This window comes from Neomonachus schauinslandi, chromosome 9 (genome assembly GCF_002201575.2).
Source record: "Neomonachus schauinslandi chromosome 9, ASM220157v2, whole genome shotgun sequence".
In the NCBI taxonomy this organism is placed as follows: Eukaryota; Metazoa; Chordata; class Mammalia; order Carnivora; family Phocidae; genus Neomonachus; species Neomonachus schauinslandi.
Window position 1 is genome coordinate 112,074,580 of NC_058411.1, and position 24,146 is coordinate 112,098,725.

The 24,146-nt window shown below is 58.8% G+C and overlaps 1 protein-coding gene across 1 annotated transcript; it reads left to right on the top strand.

The window, feature by feature from the left end:
* Nucleotides 1–3,284: 3,284 nt before the first annotated feature.
* On the top strand, nucleotides 3,285–22,440 carry CSK (C-terminal Src kinase). The gene is made up of 13 exons (XM_021693810.1): nucleotides 3,285–3,904; nucleotides 17,368–17,447; nucleotides 17,815–17,928; nucleotides 18,051–18,163; nucleotides 18,510–18,729; nucleotides 19,561–19,654; nucleotides 19,841–19,906; nucleotides 19,990–20,089; nucleotides 20,186–20,276; nucleotides 20,730–20,803; nucleotides 20,891–21,086; nucleotides 21,211–21,297; nucleotides 21,556–22,440. The coding sequence occupies exons 2-13, from the start codon at nucleotides 17,433–17,435 to the stop codon at nucleotides 21,736–21,738; spliced, it is 1,353 nt and encodes a 450-aa protein (XP_021549485.1). The 5' UTR covers nucleotides 3,285–3,904; nucleotides 17,368–17,432; the 3' UTR covers nucleotides 21,739–22,440.
* The last annotated feature ends 1,706 nt before the right edge of the window (nucleotides 22,441–24,146 follow it).

The window sequence follows — 24,146 nt, forward strand, 5'->3', positions numbered from 1 at the left end:
ATATTATTAAAATGAAGCCAGAAGTCCTGAGCTCCGTCCTCCACATCCATGAGTTTCCAGCCTCTCTTTTTTGACTCCCCCCCAGGGTGGAGACTAGTAGCCCAGCCTGGAAGAGCAAGCGCTGGAGCCTACCTGGCGGGGGTGGGGTGGGGGCAGGGTGGGGGTGGCAGGGGGAGTGCTTCTCTTAAATTTCCTCCCCAGTCCTAAAACCCAAGGACCTCCCTCCTCTGATGATTTCTTTTCCTATAGTCTGCTGAGTTCTGAGGCTGTTTGGTGCTCCAGGCTTTGGAGGTCCTCAGACCCAAATCCCAGTCTTGGGGGTGGGACTCTAGGAAAGTTCTTTACATTCAAGCCACAGTGGCCTTGTCTGTAGGACTTGGCGCCGAGCGCCAGCTTGACATCTCCATGTCTCACAGGGGCTTTAAACCCGGTTTGTCCAAACTCTAGCTCTTGAGCGTTCCCCACCCCTGCCCCTCTCCCAGGTTGTCCCCACCTCAGCAAAGACCACCACCTTCCCCCCAGATGCTCCAGCCGTACCCAAGGATTAGGCCTGCTTTCTCCAGGAGTCTCACTCCCCACAAACAGTACCTGAGCAAGAGTTGTCACGTGCCTCACCTTTGTCCACGGGGCCCAATGCCCATCACCCCTGGCTCCCCATTGGCCATATATTAAAATCCAAATTCATGTAATAAAACACCTGGCCCACAAGGACCCCTGGGATCTGGCCCTTTCCTCCAATACCTCTCTCCCCTGCTTGTGGGCCTTGTCACCTTGGCCTTCTGACTGTTCCTCAAGCTGCTGAGCCTCTGTGCCTGGCTCCCCTAGCCTATTCTCTTCCACCCAGCATTCATGCCTTCCTGACACAGTGTCTAATCACCCTGTTTGTTTAACCTGCTGGGCAAGAACCCTGGTGGCCTTGCTTGCACCTTCATCTCCAGCCTCCAGGACAGTGGCAAGCACTTAGTAGGTGCTCAATAAGCATTTGTGGAGTGAGTGAGTGAATGAGAAGTGCCTGGGGGAGTTGGAGGTTAACCAGCTCTCCCGCTAGCGCATACCTAGTGGGCCAGGGCGCTTTATTGATTTGTCCCCTGGGCCTGGGATGCAGGGAAGGTAAAAAATGTATTTCATTCCACCGTGGAGAGGCGGAGCCAGGATTCAAACGCAACTCTATTTGACTCCAAAGTTCATACTCGCGGCCGCAGCAAACCAGGGGAGGAAATCATATGTGTTGGGGATAAAGGATGATGGCTTGGTGACAAAACTGGGACAGGAATTAGAGCATTTTCCCCAAATCCCCACAGTCCCTTCCCATTTCACCAGCTGACCCCGTCGGGGGAGGGGAGCTGTCAACTTCTCCCTTTCAGGAGCCTTTTGCAGAGCTGCCGCTTTCCTTCAGGCTGAGCGGTGGCCCCACACAGCACTACTTTATCATTCCATCTTGACCTCAGAGGAAAGAAAGGGAAACCAACCGGGGCTGAGCACCCTCCTCCTCCTCACCCCCAGGGTGGTTATCTTGCTGAATCTGCAGCATCTCTCATGAGCAGAAGGATATTTTGAGCCTGATCTTACAAAAGAGGAAACTGAGCTCAGAGACCTTAAGTAGCTAGCCCAAGGTCACACAGCTAGTCAGTGGCCCAGCTGAGATTTAACTGCGAGATTTGAACCCCCAGTCCGTGCTTTTTTCCATTACACTATAGCAATCTCTGAGACTTGATGTCTCCTCAAAGGGTAGAGGTATGACTACTACTTCCCTCCTTTTTTATTTTTAATTAATTTTTGAGAGAGAGAGAGAGTGCACGTGTGGAGGGTGGGGGGCAGAGGGAGAAGGAGAGAGAATCTTAGGCAGGCTCCACTGCCCAGCACAGAGCCCAACCCCGGGCTTGCTCTCAGGACAGTGAGAGCATGACCTGAGCCGAAATCAAGAGTTGAACGCTTGACTGACTGCCACACCCAACTCATGCTCCTGGTGTTTGAGGCTCTTTGCACACTCAGCCACGCTGTCTCTCCAGCTCACTCTCCCACGGGCCCATTACTGTCCCTCTCATTCCTTCAGTCTGGGTACACTAGACTTTGCCAGTATGCCTCATTTCCCCCACCAGACAGTGCCCCTCCTCTCTGCCCACCCAGCCCCGACTCCTTCAGGGCCCAGTCCCTAAGAAGTGCCTTGACGCCTCCTACCTACACCAGTCTGGTCTCTCCTCCATCACTAACCCCTCCCCCACGCACACACAGCCACACACACCGTCTGCTCCTGTGGCTCAGAGCAGACCACTTCCCTGCTCCTCATTAACTGTCATATGTAACAGTGGTACTTAACTGAGGGCTGATCACGTGCCAAACACTGCACACTAAGCACTTTAAATTATTTAACTCATTTCCTCACCACAAAACCTTAAGAAATTGGTGCTATTATTTCCCCCATTTTACCAAATGGGGAAACCATAGCGCAGAGAGCTTAAGTAACTTTCCGAAGGTCACACAGCTACTGCCAACAATCTCGTTGCCTCCAGGCCGAAAATAAAGCCAAGAAAGTCCCACAACTTCCTTGGATCTCTCCTCCCTGCAGCTTGCAGAGGCCCCATCTGCCACCACTCTCCTGAACCCACTCTGCAAATTGCAGCCATACTGAGTTATTTAGGGTTCCCTAGCCTTCAAGGGTTCCCATCATTGCCTGCCTTTGTCCAGGCTGTTCCCCCACCTGGGGTCCCAGTTCTATTAAGCCTTCCCATTAGCCCTCCCCTCTTTCCTGCTTTCTGTGGACCTCGGACACCACCTCTCCACCTTTATCAGTTGTTTCTTCGCACTTGTCTGTTGGCCTGTCGGTTATCCTGCTGAGAACCCCCTGACAGTAAGGTGAAGTGGCCCTTCTAGCGGACTTCAGAACAGAACGTGTCACGTTGTCACGTTGTCAGAGCCAGGAATCGTTTGAATGAAGGAGTGAATGAATGCTTACTAGTAGCTGCGAATGAGGCCTACTCTTCACTATAGATCCGAGGAGAGAGGCCCAGGTCCGGCCTCAATCGCTTCTACATCGGGGACCGGAGCCCAGAGAAGGCTCGGAGGTCGCCCCACGGCGGCCAGGTCGGCCCTCCCGGAGGGACCTTCGGGAGCCTTCAGCTCGGGCCGGCAGGTGGGGGCAGGGCGTGGGCGCGGACACACCCCCCGCAGTGCCCCCGGCGCCCGGCAGGGGGCGCCACCCCTCCGGCCCACGCCCCGCCGCGCGCCGGGCAGGCCCCCTCGCGCAGGCGCGCTGCCGCGGGCGGAGGATCCGGGCCGCGCTTCCTCTCGCCAGGCCTGCGAGCTTCCTCCCAGCGGAGCCCCGGGCAAGCCGAGCTCGGCCGCCGCCGCCACCACCGCCGCCCTCCCGCTCCCGCCCCACCCCGCACCCTGCCCGGGGGGCCTGCCGGGGTGGGGTCCGAGCGGGGCGACCGCCCGGCCGCGCCGCCGTCGGGGCCGGCCCCCGGCCAGCCGTCCCTCCCGCCCCAGCCAGCCTGTGGCCGCCAGAGCCTCCGGGGCGTGGAGCGCGGGGAGCGTCCGCGGCCCCCGATCCAGCGTCCGGGGCAGACCCCGGCGGCCGGCGCGACGTTCCAAACTCGAACCTCGGTGGCGGCGTTCGGAAGCGGAACTCTGCCGGGGCTGCGCCTGCTACATTGTTTCCTCCCCCCGACTCCCTCCCGCCCCCCTTCCCCCGCCTTTCTTCCCTCCCCGACCCGGGCCGCGCGGCCATCCCCCCTGCCTCTGTCTGGCCGTCCCTCCTCCCCCTCTTTTCGCACCAATACCTCTTTGTACCGTACCCCCCGGGGACCCCTGCGCCCCTCCCCTCCCCCCTGGCCGCATGGACCGTCCCGCAGGCCGCTGATGCTGCCCGCAGCGAGGTGGCCCGGACCGCAGTGCCCCGAGAGAGGTGAGTGCCTGGAGGGCCTGGAGGAGGTGGGCGTCCGAATGCTTCCCGAGGGGATGAGGTTGGAGGTCGCGCGTCCCGCTTCTGTTGCTTCCGTTGCAGCTGCGGTTACGTCCACTCCCCATCCCCCACGTCCCTTACCCCCCTCCTCTCCGGTTCGAATTCTCCCGGGAGTCACTGTCAGCCCGACTGGGAGGGGACCTCACCAGGGAGGTGCTGCCCTGTGAGCCCCGCGGACTTGTCTCAGGCCACTCCGAGTCTGTCCCCTCCTTGCCCCCCAACCCCGGGGTTGGGGCTGGCTGGAGCCTGGAGGGAGGGGGGCAGCATAGGCCAGGGCTCTAGAGAATGGACGCTTGGCCGTACCCTGCCTCCCCAGGCCCTCCCTGCAGGTCCCTGGCCTGCCCTGTTCTGAACCCTCCCTCATTCCCCCACCGAGGAGCCAGCTGGCTCTTCTTAGGAACCCCAGGGCCCAGCCACCTCCCTTGAGCTTGCTAGAGGTTGAGCCTGTTGGCCTCCCAGAAGAGCAGGCCTAAGCCAAGGGACCTGTGACCCTTGGGTGGGGAAACAGGGCAGGGCCTCTATGTGGGTGGATGGGACACTGGGCATTAGGACCATGCCCCCATCTCCTGGCAGCCTGGTCATTTCATTCTCCCAGACTCCTCAGGGCCCAGGCCAGGTGTCAGGAAGAGGCGTGTCCAGCCACCAGATCCTTGGAGCTTAACTAGGGGTTCACCTCCCTTCCCATTTTGAGGACCAGTGTACTGAGGCTCAGAGGGGGGAGTTGCTACCCCAGGTCTCTGGCCGAGTCAGGCTTTCTATCCTTTCCTCCTGTGCTCCGCCGAGCTGCACTGCTGTGGGTGGAGGGAAACCAGGCAGGTACCTTCACCCACCGAGGACCCAGGCCCCCAGCCTGACCCAAGGGACCTTGTGGGGTGAGCACGTGCTTCCCTACAGAGGGCTTCCGGCCCCAGCTCTGCCTGGGTCTGGGCTCAGGCAGCCCTGGTACTGCCCATGGGATTTCCCCTTGGTGCCTGCGGTGGGTCCCACCGACAGGGGATGTGGTGGGAGGGGGCACCTTGTGTGGTGGGGCCCTGGCGCTGAGTTGAAACAGCCCGGTAGTCGGTCCCGCCCCAGGCCTCCCACACGTCTGGCCCAGCCAGCACTGGAGCAGCCGGGTTCAGAACATGGATGGGATCCACATGGGGAAGGTGAGAGCCCTGTTTCCACAGCCTTGGCATAGGAGCGTGGTCAGAGTGGGCACACACAGGGTGCCTGTTCCAAGCTCCCCACCCTTTGGTGGTTCCAGTGTCTTTCGTGGTGGGACCCTCATAGGAACGGGGCAGAGGCAGCAGGAGGGAGGTTGGGAGTGTGGCAGGATCCTCGTGCTCCCTGGAGGGTGGGAGGTTCCCTGGCGGATGTTGAGCTATGTCTGGGCCCCCTTGGGGCCGCTGGTAGTTTTGTCCTGCTCAGGACTCTGCCCTTGATGTAGAGGTTTTTTTCCAGTTACCCCGACATGCATTGTGGAGGGGACCCAGATGTGGTGGGCCTATGAGGCTCCCCACACCCGGCCCTAACTTCCTTTCCACCCTGGGGGCCTGGGGCTGAGGCCTGAAGGTTGGACGCTTTTATACTGACTGTGAGCTGTATGTGTGCGACCCCAGGGTCCCAAGGCCTTTGTAGGAAAGGCTCTGGCTTTAGGCTAGCGCAGGTGCAGAGATGCGTTTTTTATCTGGTGAGCTTGGTGCCTTCCTGCCTCTCAGAAGTGGCAGCTCTTCTCTCTGCGTTGGGTCAGGGGCAAGGAAGGACCAGATGATCGTCTCCAGGGCTGCTGCAGGGGGCACCTGGCCCCAAGAGGCTGAGCCACCATGGAGCAGCCCAGAGTACAGGCAGGGGCTGAGGCCCAGGATTCACAGTGTGTGATGCAGATGCCCGAGCAAGCTGCCAGGAGGCCTCAGCGGGCAGAACGGCCTGGGTCCAGTTCCGGGCTCTTATCTTTTGAGGCATTTTGAAGCTTTGACACATAGTCCCCAGAGAAAGAGGTGCTTGGTCCAGGAAGGAGAAGGTAGGGAGAGCCCCGCACGTGCCTGACGGGCTCTTCCGTATCAGAAAGGCTGTCCCGTGGAAGATGTCCCAGATGTCAGGGCCGGATCTGGGGGGCAGTCAGGTCCCACGGAAGCAAATCTGAGCTCAGGAGAAAACTATGTGCGTGTTACTTTCTTAATGCAGAAAGTAACAACATAGCGCTACAGGAAACGTAGAAAACGACACAAGAATCACAGTTTGTTCATCAGAGGAGCTACTCTTTGCATTTTGGAGTTCCCTTCCTGTCTTTTCCTGATTTTTGTTTCCTTCCTTGCTGTTGTCATTTGAATATGCACACCATGACACCTTTTTTCCTTTCAGTTCTCTGTCTCTGAGCATTTTCTCCTGTTGCCCACACAAGGTGGAACTCTGCCCGGGGAACTTCGCCTCCGAGAAGCTGCGCCCTATTCCAAACCGCTCGGCTGCAGCAGGCTCCCCCAAGCCCCCTGACTAGTAGGCTCGCTGTTTCACCTGTCACTGTGACAGTGGGTGGGACCACAGGCCCCCAGAGCAGCCTGGTGTATGGCAAAGAGTGGGCAGCTTGGCACCCAGCCCATGTGGTTCCAGGCCCAGCCACGCCATTCAGGCTGGTCACCTCCGAGATGGGGTTCCTTTATGTACACCACGGGATGGCCATTCCTGGGCCAGAGGGGAATATGAGAAGAATCCGAACTAACTAACCAAGGTACTAGAAAGTACCTGGCACCGCCCCTAGCCTTCAGTAAGCACTTTGTGAGGAGAGGTTGGCGTTGTTCAGCAAGCACCCACGGCGGGCCGCCTCAGTGTGTGGGGATCATGCCTGAGCCAGGGTCGGCTGGTGGCTCACCCAGCAGAGGGCTGGTCTTGGCCCGTGGAGCCCTACGCTGGCCAGTGCCCTGTCCCACCTCCTCGCCTTCTCCCCTCCCCATCACCATGTGATTGGCTGCTCCAGGACACGAACCTGACCCTCCCCATTCCCCTTTGGTCTCCAGGCACCAGAGCTGACTGGACAAGGCCTCTCCTCTGAGAGCCCGGCTGCCTCCTGCCCCAGGCCAGCTTCAGCTACTTCCTAGGCCACCCCAGATTTCCCTAGTGGAGCCAGAGGCCTACTTTCCCTGGGAAAACCACGACTTGGGCAAAGAGCCCAGGCATCCTGAGCCCCAACCCAGGGATGGCATGCCAGCCCCATCGCCCTACCCTTTCCCAGTGGTGTGGGGGGTGGTGGGGGGAGGGTTTCTGGCCTAGCAGTTGGAAAGGGAGCATAGCGGTCCACAAATCACTGGGGAGGTCTTGTGTGTAGCGGGCTCCTCTTCGGCAGGGGGTACATGGGTCTGACCGGAGTGCATACTGCTGTGACACCCCCTTTCTTCCTCTCGTTCTGCTTCTGTGGAGGCCAGAGTAACTGGGAGTGCCCTCCTGGGGCCGCACTGCGGGCAGTAGGAGGAAAGCAGTCTCAACTTGGCACTCCTGGGGCCTGAGAGACCATAGCCCCAGATGACCCTAGGGTAGCCCAGGACTAACCTAGGCCGGAGGTCCTCCCCCAGGGGGCCCATTCGGTGCAGAGATCCTTCGGGCACAGGACCTCAGATTCTAGCTGCTAGATGTTCGCCTGTGGAGTGTCTCCCTCCTCCCTGGTCTTGGTGCAGGGGAAGTGGGCATTACAGCTGCCCTCCTGTCCCACAGCTTGGGCTGGGATGAGGTCACAGGGTGGGGTCCCCTCCAAGATGCTGGCCTGGCTGGGGCAAGCCCTTTGGGTGTTTCTTGGTTCCCCCGCCTTGGTTGGGGACAGGATGGGTGGAGGAGCAGGCTGCCCCCCACGCCGGGCAGGGAGCACTGCTTCCCTCCCTCCCTCTCCTGTGGGTCCCTTCATTCGAGGGCTGGAAATAGAATCCGCTAAGTAATGATTAAAGTCAAATTCAGACCTAAAAATAAAGAGCTGGTGAAGGAAGAGCTAGTGTGCTCCCTGCGTGGCTGAGGGGAGAAGCGAGCAGGGCGAGGCTAGCTTTGGGGGCCAAACCCCCGGGGGCTTCCCGGGAGAGGCCAAACCCCACTGGGGGATCGGGAGTCCTCCACCAATGGGGGGCATCTCTTTTATCCGTCACCAGTGGGGCAGACTGGCCACACCAGGGAGAGAATCCCATTTTTCCCCTGGGGAGGCGGAGGCCCAGAATGGGGAAGTGTTTTGTCCAGCCACTGTCCAAGAGCTCCCCTTGGCAGGCGTCCAGGGACCTGAGGGCCCCACGCAGCCCAGTTCGTCCTTTCTGCCTGCTCAGTTTCTCTTCCTGGTTTTGAGGTACTGCGATGAAGGAGCTTCTCATCACACAGTAGCTAGGCACGCCCCGGCGGTGCTGGGCCTCCGACCGCAGCTTCCCTCCGTCCCCCTGCCCCCCCACCCCCGCCCCTTCTGTGATCAGGGCCCAGAGCTGCAGGAACAAGCAGAAGAGAGCCACCCCCACCCCCACCCCCGCTGCTCTCCACACAGTTGGAAGCCCTGTGGCTGGGTGAAAATCTGGGTGTCATCTGATACCTGCCCACCCTGCCTGCTGCTTCTCAGCCTTGCCCAGCCCGCACCCAGTTTCTGCTGGCCCTGGGGACCTGTGCCGGCATCCTGTGCTGTCCCTGCCGCAGGGAGACTGAAGGGGAGAAGGGAGAAGGAAGCCCAAGAGCTCCTCTGCCGGGCAGCAGAGACCAGACTCAGAGAGGAGTCAGGGGAGGCCTGTGGTTCGACTTCCTGGCAGGGCTGGTGGGAGCTCAGAAGCTGGGGGATCTGCGTAGGCTGGAGCAGCCAGGAGGACTTCCTGGAGGGGAAAGGTCATGAAAACCAAGAAGCATTTGAGCTCCTTGCTTGGAGTTTCTGCCTTCCCTGTGGTTGCTGGCTTCTGTAGTTGCTAGATGGCCATGGATAAACTCTTGGCCTCTTCGTGCAAAGCGGAATATGGCAGACGAGCAAGGAGTGGGCACACTAGTGTAACCTCTGCTTCCCAGAGCAGGAGGGCCAGGCTCTAGGCAGACCTCCCTTCAGCTGCCGGCTCTCACCTAGCTGCCTGTTTTTGGAGTGTCATCCGTCCTGCCCAGGGAGAGGCTGGGGACTTTTCTCCTGACCAAGTTTAGACTGATCTGAGTTCAGATCCCTGCTCTACCCCCTTGGAAGCTGGGTAAGCCTGGTTCCTCCTCTGTCAAACAGAGATCAACAGTAAAACCTCACAGGGGTTTTTGAGGAATAAGTAACTAACACAGGGTTGGGTCAGTCGGCTGTCATTCCCATGCTTTCCTTCCCATGGTCTTGTGCCCATTTCATTTCATTTTCATTACCCATCCTGCTAGGGGAGGGTGTTGATAACCTCCTTGTCCCTCAGGTGGGTAGCAAGACCGTAAGTCCTTTGTGTTGGGCCCCCATAGCTTTACCTTTTGAGCTGTGTGTTCTGTGGGCCCCAGTTCTGAGATGGGGAGACCAAGAATCTGGGGGCCAAAGTTCTAGGCAGTTCATGGGCCTCTGGGCCTCAGTCCCCCCACCTGTAATGTGCATAGGAGACTTCAGGATAAAGGACAAGGACACTCATGATTTTTAAGTCATCGTTGGAGGTCAGTGCTGAGAAGCTGTATGTAAGTGTAGGCAAATAACCATGCAAAGCCTGCAGCCCGTGCTGGGGGGCAGGGGGACAGAGGCCTGTGTTAGGGCCCTGGGGAAGCCCCAAGTCCCTGCTGCCCAGTGCATGTAGGTAATTAGGTTCGTGAGCGGTAATTAGAAACCTTTCTGGGCCAGGAGTGTCAGCCTCAAGCCGCAGTGGTGCCTGGGGGAGGTGGCTTCCCATTAGCCTTTTCTAACTCCAGCCCCTACCTCTCCCAAACCACTAGATGGGATTTCCAGTTCCAAGAGCCACTGGGGGCAGGAAAAAGGCAGTGAGTTGCTATAATTTCGTATTAAACATTTTTTAGCTATTAACTCACTCCTACCCTTAGGGCAGGGGTGCTGAAGACTGAGGGAGGCCTAGGGTGAGTGGGGAGGGGGGTCAGGCAGCACACACTGGAGCCAAAGTGGGGCCAACCTTCCAGCCCTTTCTTGATCCCCGGAGACGTTTAGGCATCTTGGAGGGTCTTGTGCCCAATTCTGCAGTGCCTGACCCCGAGACGTGTGTGCGGTGGGTATGCTGAGGGCTCTGGGCCGCCTGCCAGGGTCAGCAGGCACCCTCCAGCCCCACAGCCTGGTGTGCGGCCAGGGGCACCGTGGTGCCCTCAGCCTGAGTGTCCTTTGCAGAACCAGAGGTGGGGCCGATCATACTGCTGCCAGACCAGCCCAACTGCTGGCCGCCCCGCCCTCCTCAGGTGCGCACACTGCCCTTTCCAAGGGGCGTGCCTAAATTGGAAGCTCAATTTTGCCTGTTATCTGTCCTGTGACCTGTCAGAACTTCCGGGCTGCTTCAGAGCCTCTGTGGATCCCCACCCTGAGCCACCTTCTGCCTTAATTAACTCTTCCATACCAGTTTTGGAAGCTTAATCCTGGCCTGGTCTAGCATACCCCTACTCCCAATTGCTTCCGGGTTCCAGCTCCCCTCCCCTTCTTCCTGGAAACTTTCCAGGGTTGCCCTTGTCTCTCTTGTCTGTGGGGGCACCGAGCACCCCTGGCCATGATTGACTATCTGGTAGCCAGGAGGACAGAAGCAGGGCCGCATTTTGGTGGTGGCCTTGGGCGGGGCCCAGAAGGGAGACAGATGAGTGGGGTTCTTAGAGCCCCTTGGGGTCTCATGGGTCCTTTCCTCCTGTCCATCCTGGCTCGCCCAGCATGGGGCTGGTTGCACAGGAAGGCTCCAGGAACCCTGGCTCCAAGAATGAGAAGGCATAGTGAACCTTCCTGTTGCTCCGGCAGCTGCCCCTGCCCCCCAGACGCTCCAGCTGGGTCCTGTGGCAGAACCAAAGTCTCTGGGGGCCATGGCCCCGAGTTCCCCCAGGTCTCTTGTGCACTTCCCTTTTCAGTGGGTATTTTTAGCTGGGTGTAAACAGTTACTGAAGGCTCCCACGCCCCATTGGGCAGTGGAGTTTTGGTGAGGGGGGCAGGGCAGGAGCCCCTTGACCTGCCCTGGCCTTCGGCACATGCTGGGCGGGGGCGGGGGCGCGTCTACAGCTGCCCCCAGGGCAGGGAAAGGGCAGCCCAGGAGTTTTTGTGCTCCCAGTTCTCCTTTCTTCCCACCTCCCTGCCAGTGCAGGCTACCAAGAAAGGCCTGCCTGAGGCTGCAGCCACTGACCTCAGTGCTTGGGCACAAAGCCCAGCCTGTTCCCGGGACCCCAGCACAAGGACTGCTGGGAGCAGGGTTTGGGGCAGGAAGTCCGAGCGAAGCGCTGACTTCACAGAGTTCCAAAGCCGCCTGTCCCCTGTCCTCGGCGGGTGTGCTGACCACTGCTGCCCCTTCGGGGTTAAATACAGTCCTGTCAGTTAGGGGACCTTGGTGTGGCGCAGCCGGCCTAGCTTCCTCCTTCCTTTGTTGCTTCATTCATTCATTCGGCACTCCTTTACTGAGCAGCCACTCTGGGCTCAGCCCCTGCTGGGGACATGAGTCAGCTCCCCCGCCTTCCCCCCACAGAGCTCCCAGGCCAGGATCAGTGAGGTTCTCACTGGAGCGCGGGGTGTGTGAGAGACGCTGTGGAGGTCCTGGAGCTGGGCAGGCACAGCTGGGGAACCAAGGAAGGCTCCTGGCGGCGGAGGGGGGGTCAAAAAGTGATTTATTTTCAATCTTATTTTTAGGGGGAAGTTAGTAATAGATACATGCGGTTTTCAAAAAAAAAAAATCAAAAAGGACAAAATAGCAAATACACAATGGAAAGTAATTTTCCCTTAAACTTGACTCCCTCCCCTTCCCATCCCAGAGACGACTCGTGTTGCCAGTTTCCTCTGTCTTTCAAAGATAATCTCTGCATCTCTGAGGTTAGGGATGACCCTTATGTCCCCTGAAAAACACAACTTGTAACATGCCATGGATGAGGTCCTGCACCTTATCTTTTTTTTTTTTTTTTTAAAGATTTTATTTATTTATTTGAGAGAGAGAGAATGAGAGACAGAGAGCATGAGAGGGAGGAAGGTCAGAGAGAGAAGCAGACTCCCTGCCGAGCAGGGAGCCTGATGCGGGACTCGATCCCGGGACTCCAGGATCATGACCTGAGCCGAAGGCAGTCGCTTAACCGACTGAGCCACCCAGGCGCCCCCCCTTATTTTTTTTCATAGCCTCCTATTTGGAGTTTTTCAAACCTACTGAAAAGCTGAAATAAGGCGCCTGGCCTGCACTGTGGGTGGAGCGTGGGACTCTTGATCTCGGGGTCGTGAGTTTGAGCCCCACGTTGGGTGTAGAGATTACTTAATAATAATAATAATAGGGGCGCCTGAGTGGCCCAGTTGGTTGAGCGTTGGGACTCTTGATTTCCACTCAGGTTGTGATCTCGGGGCTGTGAGATCGAGCCCCGCTTCTGGCTCTGCACTCGGCGGGGAATCTGCTTGTCCCTCTCCCTACCCCTACTCGTGTGGCTCTCACTCTCTTTGAAATGAATAAATAAAATTTTTAAAAATAATAATTATCATAAAAAGCTAAAATAATAGTATAATGAATACCCATATATCCTTTACCCAGATTCACCAGGTCTTAACATTTGGCTGCATTTGATTTACCTCTTTTGTATACCTAGACGTGTATATGTGGGGTTTGTTGCTGGTTTTTTGAGTGTTGGTTACAGGCATCATATCTTTCATTTCTCAGTACTTCAGCGTGCACCTCTTACATAATCACAGTACCATGATCACACTTAAGAAAATTGATGTTAAAATTCCCTAATATTACCTAACATTTCCATTTTCCCAACTGTCATCAAATGATTTTTATACCTACTATTTTTTTCCCCTGAGCCAGAATCCAGTTCAGGATCACTCATTGAATCTTGTTGTCATGTTACTTTCTCCCTTTTTTCCAGCTTTGTGGAGATGTAATTGACATATAACGTTGTGTGAGTTTAAGGTGTATGGCGTGGTGACTTCATGTATGTGTGTTGCTAAACAGTTACCGCAGTAAGGTTGGTTAACACCTCCTCACCTTGTGTAAATGCCATTTTGTTAATGTGTCCTGTGTCTCTAGTGTTCCTGTTTAATCGAGAATATTCCCCAGCCTCTGTTCATTTGTTTTGTCTTTTTTTTTTAAAAAAGATTTTATTTACTTATTTGACAGAGAGAGCACACAAGCAGTGGGGAGCGGCAGGCAGAGGGAGAGAGAGAAGCAGGCTCTCTGCTGAGCAAGGAGCCCGATGCGGGGCTTGATCCCAGGATTCTGGGATCACGACCTGAGCTGAAGGCAGACGCTTAACCAACTAAGCCACCCAGGCATCCCATTTGTTTTGTCTTTTATGACATTAACTTCGAGAGTCCGGGCCAGTTGTCAAGGCTGTGCTTGATTGCATCTTCCTGATTTGAGTCAGGTTGACAGGCTCTGCAGGAATTCCACCCCGAGGGTGCTGTGCCCTCCTCCATGCGTCCTAGCAGGAGGCACTCAGTGTCATTTCTTTCGTTATGGGTGATGCTTAATTCGATCGCATGGTTAACAAGATATCTGCCAGATCTACCTATTGTGCAGGTGCTGCTGCTGCTTTCTGATTAATCTGTGGGGTGGTCCCCGGAAGACATGTCACTGTTTCGTTCCCCCCAGAAGCTTTTCAACTTCAGCGACTTGAGCTGGCTTCTGTTTCTGCTTGCTCTGTCACATGGGTGCTCTGTGTCAGCACCTAAAGGTCTGTTCAGGCCCCGTCACCGCTGGAACTGTCATTCCCTCTTAGGGGTATCTGGCCGTTTATTTACTTGGTCCCTCATCGATGGACATAAAGATCGTTTCCCAATCTCTTGCTGCCACAGACGGATTTTGTAGGCACACGTGAAACAGAAGCAATTCCTCAGCTGTGCGCCGGAGGTTGAGAGGAAGGAAGTTGCTTGGGTAGAGAAGAGGGAGGGAGTGGAGAAGGAACGCCAGGCAGGAAGGTGGGAACAGCAGGTGGGACACAGGGCTGGCTGAGGTGCTGGAGAGCCAGCAAGGGTCCCAGAAAAGTCAAGTGACTTTCCCAAGGTCACACACACAGCAAATTGGTGGCAAAGCCAGGAACAGGAACAGTGTTCTCGCACTGCCTCCCCAAAGTGGCCTGAAAGTAGGCTCCCATAACCCCAAAAGGACCCAGGTGTGCCTGGCCCAGGCAGGACTAGAGGCCTAGGGTCACAGTAGCCCCTCCCAGCTGTTCTGGCTCTTCCTCTCTGGCCTGGAGGGGGTTGGCCCCTGGCCTGCAGGAAGGAGACCGCTGAGCCACCCAGGGCTCGTGACTTCACCAGGGAGGGGCTGTCAGCCCACAGCTTACGCTCAGCATTTCTGTGCAAAGGCAGGTCCTGCTCCTGGTGCGGGAGGTGCCCACTCCAGTCTCCAGAGCAGCCCTGGCTGCTGCAGGGTATCACCAACCCATTGTACAGATGGAGAAACCAGGTCCTGAAGTTTTAGCCAGTAGAAGAAAGGGGAGGGGTCAGCTCCTTCCCCTGCTTTCCGAATCTATGGTTGTCAGAGCGCAGTCCCTCGAGGAAGCCCCCCTCCCCGTGACCACTGAAGCCGGGCTTGCGCCTCCTCTGGGCCCCGCTTGCTTCTCTCCTCCGCGGCACTCTCTGCGGCCCATGGCAGCTCTTGGGACATGGGGCGGGGAGCTCGGGCATCTGACAACCTGAGTGGGACGGGATGCTCACTTGAGGTGTAAACCTCAGGCAAGGCCACCTTGCCTCTTTGACCTCGTCTATAAAATGGGGGTAAGAATAGCCTCCGTCGTTAGAGGATTGGATGAGCCATAGCATGCCAAGGACAGGGCCTGGCACAGAACGAGTGCTCAGAAAACAGGGCCTGTTATTATTTGTATTATTATCATCAAGTCTGTGGGGAGGTGGCGGCAGCTGCAGGCGGGGAAGGGGGTGTTTGCAAACTGACAGCCGGGTGGGTGGGGTGACTAACAGTGCCCCAGCCTCCATGCCTGCTCTGGTGGTGCAGTGGTGGTGAGTTTGGGGAGGGAGGGGGAGGCATGGGGTTGTGGAAAGCTAGCAGAGCCCCTGTTCAGAAGGGCCTGAAGGTCAGGGACCCAGCCAAGCCCAGTGGAACCCTCATTCGGGTTCTGGGCAATCACCCCTAACTAGCTATATGACTTCACCCAAGTTGTTCAACCTCGTGAGCCTCAGTTTCTGCTTCTATAAAATGGGGGTAAGAAGAGCTCACCGCTCACCACGGTTTGTGGACCACAAGAACCCAGCAGGTGGTTCCTGCCCCAACTCAGACGTGTGAATGTGTTTGATGGGGTGGGGGCGGTGTGGTGAGCATCTGTGCTCCCCCTTGTTGGGCCCCAGTCTCCCTGTGCTGACAGCAGAGATCTACGGGCTGGCCTCTGGCGACAAGAAGCACTGTGTATCCTGGGAGGAAGGGAAGCCTTTTTGTCTGGAGGAGAGAGACGGGGTTTATGCCAAGCCCTGCGCCAGATCTTCTTAGTCCAGGGGTCTCAGCCTGCATGCAGGGCCTGCCTGTCCCCACCTTGCAGGGTGAGGGATCTGAGGCTCAGAAGGGTTGAGTCATTCTTCCGAGTTGCAAACTCAACAGAGCCAGGTCTGCCTGACCAGAAGCAGGAGCGAGGCCTGGAAGGGGTGCCGGTTCTCCCTGGCTTCTGCTGTCCTCAGCCACGCACTTCCCTGCTGAGGCCCCCAGAAGCAGACCCTGGTTCCTCAGTTTGGCGTTTGAAGCCCCTGCTGACCTGCAGGGTTGACGCCAGGCGGACCCCGCTCCAAACTAGCCCCCGCCAGCAGACTGGTAGGGTGCTCGGATGGTCAGGGTATGCTTCCCACCCGCCTCCAGTGGGCTTGCAGCCGGGCCCTTTGCTCTCGGCCAGCCCTGTCTACCTGAACCCCTTGCTCGGCTGTCACCCCAACCCGGGCCACCTTCTCCCACTTGCCTCCCGTCTCGAAGCTCCCCACTCTTCAGGGCTCGGCTCTGGGGCTCCCTCCTCCAAGAGACCCGCGGAAGCCCTGTAGTCCTTGCTCACCTCACACACCCGGGCACACGCACTCAAGCGTCGCCTCCCACTGTGTGGCCTGGGGTAGGTGGCATTGCTGCCTGGCCCTAGACCTTGTCCATCCTGTCAGATGAGCCTGGGAACAGGACTCTGGAGGCTTTCTCCTAACACCCTGCGACCATGGAGAAGTCCCCGGCCTGTCTGAGCCTCAGTTGCCTCAGTCTCCTCTCTGTCAACAGAGAACAGTAGCCCCAGCCCCGTGACTTCCTGAGACAGGTGCTCGGGGGCTCTGGGCTTCAGGAAGGCAGCAGCGGTCGAGGGGGCGCCAGGCTGGGTGTGTAGGCTGGAGCAGCTTGCTGCTCTCGTAGTGTGGGTTGGCTGGAGGTTTTTTTGGAGGGGCTCAACTTTATTGAAGTAAACCTCCACACCAAAACGTGCCCCAGTCATAAGGGTGCAGCTCAGTGAAGTACCTCAAAGAGAACTCAGCCCCCTTCCGGTGGCACCGAGCCCTCCCAAGGGCAGTTGCCATCCTGCACCATGGACTTGGCCAGATTTTGAACTTCATACAGTGTGAATGGGATTACACAGCCTGTGCTCTTCTGTCTGGCTTCTTAGTTAATACCATTTCGGAAATTCATCACTGTGGTTTCATTATTCAGTTTATTCACGTTCGCTGCTGAGCAGTGAAGCTCTGTGAAGTCACCACAGTTTAGCCAGCTTACTCTTGATGGGCATCTGAGCCGTCCCCAACGTGAGGTGGGCGACAGATCGTGCTGCGCGAGTGCTCTCGTGGCCCTGTCAGCGGACAGCTGCCCTGTTTTCTCTTGGGTGTGTGCCTAGAAGTGGGAGGGCTGGGCCGTGAGGTCGGCGTACATTTGACTGTAGACATACTGCCCGGGCACGTTTTTATAGGCAGCGGAACTCAGAGGCCCACAGAGAAAAGTGACTTTCCCAAGTCACATTGCACCTTCCCCGGGTTCACAGAGCCCTGGGCTCCCTTCCCCCACAGACCACATAGCTAACATCCGGGCCTGGGGCTGGGGGGGCAGGTGGCACTGGTGCTGCTCACCCCAGAGCTTCCTTTGCCTCTGTTGGCCATTCGGTCGGGCTGGAAGGCCCCCGTGGGCCTAGGGTTGGGGACTCCTCTGTCCCTGGGGGTCCATAGCCTTCATGCTCCTGCCTCCCCCCTATCCAGCACTCTCAGGCTGCTGGGACTGGAGAGGGTGGATGGTCCTGGCCCGAGTCCCAGCTCTGGAGGCCTACGGTACCTGTTCACATTGCTGCGGGGAAGGAATGGGAGCCCAGTAACTGGGGGGAGCCAACTCCTCACCCCCTCCTTGGTGTTGCCCTTCTCCCGGCAGCTCTCATGGTACCAAGTGACACGGCGGCCTTCCTGTGACCCGGGGACGCCAGACCTTCTGAGAAGATGTCAGCAATCCAGGTACTGTGGGGGCGGGGGGTCTAAGGCTGTTGAGTATTCCCCCCACCTGTGGAGGGGTGCTGAGTGGAAGAGAGAGAACAAGGGCTCATATCGATCTGCTCCCCTTGGCCCAACCCTGACTTTCAGCAAAGGCAAATTCTAGGGTGCACTGTTAGACCCAGGGCCTTCAAGATGGGAGTACAGATCTGGGGGCAGTGGGGGAGTCTCGTCTGGAACGCACCCAGAGGTCTCAGGGCAAGGGTGGGGGGCATCTCACCCTGGCTCACAAAAGCCAGCCAGGAGGCTCTGACTTCAAGAGTGGGTGGGCAGGTCGGTGGAGATGGGCTCCGGGCTGCCTCCACCTGCCCACCTGTCACCTGCCCTGCAGGCCGCCTGGCCATCCGGTACAGAATGCATTGCCAAGTACAACTTCCACGGCACAGCCGAGCAGGACCTTCCCTTCTGCAAAGGAGATGTGCTCACCATTGTGGCGGTCACCAAGGTAATCGGGGACCTCACATGGCCACACCTACCCCCTCCCACCTCTGGGCTTTCCTGCTGGGTCCGGGCTCCCCTGCAGGCAACGGTGGGCCTGAAGGTGTGTCTGGGCTGCCCTCTCCCCAGGACCCAAACTGGTACAAAGCCAAGAACAAGGTGGGCCGTGAGGGCATCATCCCAGCCAACTATGTCCAGAAGCGGGAGGGCGTGAAGGCCGGCACCAAGCTCAGCCTCATGCCGTGAGTACTGCTGAGGAGCAGTCGGGGTCTCCAGTGCGGGGAGGAAGGAGGACAGGAAGCCCTGGTTCCCTTAGAGGAGTCAGGAAAACAGAGGCAAGAGTAGGGGTTGGAATGTGTGAAGGCTCTTCGAGGTGAGGGGAAGGGCATGGGTGCTAGACCTCAAAGGTGGGGGGTGGGCCTGGGAGGACCAAAGGAAGAAGGGTGGGAAGCAGAAGATGAGGGCTTCCGATGGCTGGCTGAGCCGGTGGGGGCCGTGGCGAGGTGCCAGGCAGAAAGTGGAGCCTGGCAGACGTGTGGGGGTCAGTACCCTCCAGCCGCCATGAGCCCTGGCCTGGCCTCCCCCCAGCTGGTTCCATGGCAAGATCACACGGGAGCAGGCGGAGCGGCTTCTGTGCCCACCAGAGACAGGCCTGTTCCTGGTGCGGGAGAGCACCAACTACCCCGGGGACTACACGCTGTGTGTGAGCTGTGATGGCAAGGTCGAGCACTACCGCATCATGTACCACGCCAGCAAGCTCAGCATCGACGAGGAGGTGTACTTCGAGAACCTTATGCAGCTGGTAGAGGTGAGCCAGGCCTGCCTTCCGGCACAGTCCCACCTCTCCTGGCCTCTGGGAGCCTGCGTGTCCACCCCCCCCCCCCCCCCCCCTTCCCCCCCCCCGCCTTGACGAAGCACCTGCTCTGTGCCAGGGTTGACCTCTGACCCCCACAGTGCCACCACAGGGAGAGCGGCACTGTCCCCATTTCACAGGCCAGGAGACAGGTTCAGAGCGGTTAAGGGACCTGCCTCAGATCACACAGCCGTACATTAGAGGTGCCAGGACTAGAAGCTGGGTCTGGCTCATCCCAGAACTAGGCTTCCCTCCAGGCCCTCAGAACTTCACGCCCACGTGTGTGTATGTAAGCATGTCTTCATGAGCTGTACCCTGACGGCTGGGGTCCCCCCGGGCTCCTGCACCTGCATGGATATGGCCACGTGGCCTTGCAACTCCTGAAGCCAGTTCCGCCAGCCACACCTGGCTTCCTGGAGCCCCAGCGGCAGATGCCTCCTGTGGCTGGGGAGGGTCCTGGGCACATCTGGCCAGAGCCTGGTGTCTGGACTGAGCCAGGGCTTGCCTCCGCCTCGGGATGCTGGTGAGGCCCGTGGCCCGGCGTGGTGGCAACAGCCCGGTATCTGTCCAGCACTTGGATGTGACTGGGAAGTGGGTCACAGATCTGAGTCTGGGGCCTCCCTAATCCTTCCCCGGTGGGAAATGAGAAGCCCTCCCAACCCAAAGCAAGTCCCGGCTGGGTGGGCTCGGCCTCCGCCGCCCTCTGGCGGTTAGAGCCGGAAGTGCATGTGAGCGGCTGGGGGCGCTCGATGGGCCGGCCCTGAGCACCTGCCCGGCCCTCCGCAGCACTACACCTCGGACGCAGACGGGCTCTGTACGCGGCTCATCAAGCCAAAGGTCATGGAGGGCACAGTGGCAGCCCAGGATGAGTTCTTCCGCAGTGAGTGCCATCCCCGCTCCCTGTCCTCACTTGCCTACCCGCCTCCTCCCACCCAGGCTCCCTGGCACTGCCCCCATCCCGGAGGCTTTGGGGACCTCCAGGGAACGCCACACACGGGGTCCAGGCTGTGTGTGCTGTGCGCCCGCTCTGGCTTCACCCCTCACTGACACCCCCTCCCCCTGCCAGGCGGCTGGGCACTGAACATGAAGGACCTGAAGCTGCTGCAGACCATTGGGAAGGGGGAGTTTGGAGGTGAGCGGGAGGGGGTGGCAGCCCTGGGAGGGCCAAGGGCCTGCAGAGGGTCCAGGGAACAACCTCCAGCCCTCTTCCCCCAGACGTGATGCTCGGTGATTACCGAGGGAACAAAGTCGCCGTCAAGTGCATTAAAAATGACGCCACTGCCCAGGCCTTCCTGGCTGAAGCCTCTGTCATGACGTGAGTTGGGGGCCGAGGCTGGGTGCGGAGGTCACCCCGGGACAGGGAGGAGATGGGGAGGCTTGGCAGGCTCTGATCACCCCCCTCCTGCCCCAGGCAACTTCGGCATAGCAACCTGGTACAGCTTCTGGGCGTGATCGTGGAAGAGAAAGGCGGGCTCTACATCGTCACTGAGTACATGGCCAAGGTGTGCACCTGCCCTGAGGGCCCGGCCCCGTCCTGGCGCCGAGCACTCGGGCTTTCCAGATGTCCCAAGCCCCTCACTGCTCCCTCGGGCCCCTGTCTCTGAACTCTGAAGTCACCAGGCAGGGCTCAGCTTTTGTCCTGACTCGTCATTTATTCCCTGTGACAAGTTGTGTACCTTGCCAAGCCTCGATTTCCACATCTGTGAAATGGAGATAGTATCAGAGTTTACCTTAGAGGTTTATGAGGTTTAAGGGCGAATGCATGAAAACTGCTGAGCGCAGTGGCCAGCTCGTAGAACCTACTACTCATTCAGCAGTGATATCGGGCCCTTCCTCCGCTCCTCCCCTCTCCTCGTATCTCCCTCAAGTGTTCACCCAGCCCCAGCCCGGGATTCCAGAGGGCTGGAGGGCCAGTCTGACCTGTGGGGCCGGTTGGTCTGTCTGTCCTGCCCCAGGGGAGCCTGGTGGACTATCTGCGGTCGAGGGGTCGGTCGGTGCTGGGCGGAGACTGTCTCCTCAAGTTCTCACTGTGAGTGAAGCAGCACCCACTGGGGGGGGGACCCTGCCCGGCTGCGGGAGCCCCGTCTGAGGAGACGCGTGGCTGGCTCTCTCCCAGAGATGTCTGCGAGGCCATGGAATACCTGGAGGGCAACAACTTCGTGCACCGGGATCTGGCTGCCCGCAACGTGCTGGTGTCCGAGGACAACGTGGCCAAGGTCAGCGACTTCGGCCTCACCAAGGAGGCCTCCAGCACCCAGGACACGGGCAAGCTGCCAGTCAAGTGGACAGCCCCGGAGGCCCTGAGAGAGAAGGTGGGACAGGCCTCTCCCCAGAGCCTGAGGAGTGGGGGATGGGGGTTCTGGGTTCCCCACCCCCCACCCCCGCCAAATCCCCAGCTCCCAGGACCTGACACTGTTTCCCCCACCCACATGGCAGAAATTCTCCACCAAGTCTGATGTGTGGAGTTTCGGAATCCTCCTCTGGGAAATCTACTCTTTTGGGCGAGTGCCTTATCCAAGAATTGTGAGTCGGGTGCTGGGGCCGGGGCATGGCTGGGGCTGATGGTGAGGCTTTTGGAGCAAGGGAGGGCTGGGCAGGAGAGGGAGCCATTCTGGGCCCTGCCTTCTGTTCTGAGCCGCAGAGCCGCCCTTGGGACTTTCCAAGTGCCTCCTGGGCCTGTCTCTGAAGCCCGGGTCTGAAGGGGATCCCTGAAACTGAGTCGGGGCCCCTGGGGGGAGGGGTCAGGCCCTGCACGGACTGACCCCACCCACCTGCCCACAGCCCCTGAAGGACGTCGTCCCTCGGGTGGAGAAGGGCTACAAGATGGACGCCCCCGACGGCTGCCCGCCTGCGGTCTACGAGGTCATGAAGAACTGCTGGCACCTGGATGCCGCCGCGCGGCCCTCCTTCCTGCAGCTCCGGGAGCAGCTCGAGCACATCAAAACCCACGAGCTGCACCTGTGACCGCTGGGCCCCCCAGCGCCCCGCCCCACCCAGGTCGTGGGCCTGCGGGGACTGAACCTGGAGAGATTGTGGACCTGGTGCCCCCACTTGCTGGGCCCAAGCCTGAACTGAGCCCAGCGGGCCCGTGGGCCTCTTTCGTCTGCCCCAGCCTGCGCCCCCTCTGGCCCCCCAGAGATCCTGCCTAGGCCTGGCACCTTTTCTCATGGACTCACCCGTGGGGCTTCGGGAGCCCCACCGAAGGGCCAGGAAGGGAGGAGGCTGGGGAGCATGAGGCAGATGTCCCCTACCGTGGTCAGGCTTCTCCTGGCCTCCCATCTCTCGCCTTCTTAGAGTTTTATTCCTTTCCTTTTTTGAGATTTTTTTCCCGTGTGTTTATTTTTTATTATTTTTCAAGATAAGGAGAAAGAAAGTACCCAGCAAATGGGCATTTTACAAGAAGTACGAATCTTATTTTTCCTGTCCTGCCCACTGGGGTTGGGGAGACCAGGCCCCTCTCTAGGGACCCATCACCCCAGCCTTGTGCCCGTGTTCCGTGTCCCGTGTCGCCTCGGTCGCCCCGTGTTTGCGCTTGACCACGTTGCACTGTTTGCATGCGCCCGAGGCAGACGTCTGTCAGGGGCTTGGAGTCCATTCGTGTGCCACTGCCACCCGCCCACCTGCCTTGTGAGATGGAATCGTAATAAACCACATGAGGACACCGCTGCCCAGCCTCGGCGCTTCCTCCGCCCAGCCTGCCTGTCCCGCCCGGCCCCCTGTTCTGTGCCATCTTGTCCATCCCCCTGTCTCTGTGAGTGGGGCTGTGCTTGCCCTGGGAGCACGGCCAGGAGATGTAGCCGCCGCTTTGTGTCCGCTGCACGAGCGAGTGTCCTGTGTCTGCCGTGGGGGAGCCCTCCCCTCGCCCCCACCGTCCTGCTGTGGCCCGGGCCCAGGCGGCCGTCCTGAGCTTGGGAGGGCCCCGGCTGCCTGCCTTGCCCTGGTGCTCAAGCCGACAGCACAAGGAGGGCCGGAGCCAAGGATGGGGAAGGAAGCCGGGCCTGAGCAGATGGAAGCGGGGGTCCCTGGTTGGAGGCAAGATAAATGGCTCATGGCTCAGAGAAGGTGCGGACCCCGGGGCGTGAGGGAAGGGGAGGCTCTGAGCGGCTGGTGGTTCTCACAGCTCATCCAAGATGGAACAGCACGGCTGCATGTCAGCGTGTGCCCAGCCCCGTACCTGAGGACACACAGGTGGAGGGCCTTCCCCACGCCACCTTGGGGGCCACAGATGGAGAATGAGGGCCAGCCGTGGCATTTTCTCCCCTCACTCAGGTTGCCCAGGGTCGGTGGTCAGGGCAGAAGCTGCAAAGATTGGGGGAGGCTCATTTCATTCACTGAGACAGGCACCGGGGGTGGGGGTCCCCTTGTCCCATTGCGGCTCTTACCCGGTCCCAGCCAGTAGGACCCGAAATCCAGGGAGTTCCGACTTTGCCATGTGTCTAGTGTGCGCCTTGGCCCGCTGCAGCCCAGCTGCCGGGGTCTGCTCCCTCCCCTCCCCAGCCCAGATCAGCAGTCTCCCCTGATCTATCCCCTCTGTACATCACCAGCCTCGTTTTTCCAAGACCAGACCATTCATTCAACAGCAGATATATTGAATAGCTGCTTTGTGCTAGGACTGGGGCTTAGCAATGAGCAAAACAGACCTTGTGGAGTTTCCAGGTGGGAGGACAATCACACAGACAACCACAAACTGATAAGTGCTATGGAAAAAACATGTATGCCATAGCAATCGGATCTTGTCTATAGGTCAGGGAGGGCTTCCTGTAAGAGGCAGCATGTAAGCTGAGATCAGAAGGGTGAACAGGAGGTGGGGGTGAGCAGCAGCATTCCAGGAAGAGATGCTGGGACTGGAGGGAGGGCAGTTTGTTCCAGGGTCTCTGGAAAGATGGTGAAGCTATGCAGGGAGCCTTGAGGTGGAGAGAGAAGGCTGGAGCAAGGATTGGGTTTTGTCACCCTGAGAGCCATGGGGAGCTGGTGACAGGTTCTGAGCAGGAAGGTATTTTTGAAACAATCACCCAGGCTATTGGAGAAGTTCCAGGGAGCACAGGGAGGACTGATCAGTGTAAGAGAGGATGGCGGGAGTGGACAGCCTCCAGACGGATGGGAGAAGCAGCCGAGTGAGCTTGCCAATGGCTTCATGATGTAGGTGAGGGGGGCGAGGAGCCAGCGCAACCCCTGAGGAGCAGAATGGCTGTGGGGAGGGGCAGGGGGGCACCAGGAGACTCCTGTTCAGCACACATCATGAGTTCTACTAAGGGCGTGCTGAGTCTTAGGTGCGCCATTGAACTGCCAAGAGGCGATGAGTAAGGTTGGAACCCAGAGGCTGGAGCGGGGAATCAGATCAGTGTGTGGCTCGGATTGAAAGCCATGGTCAA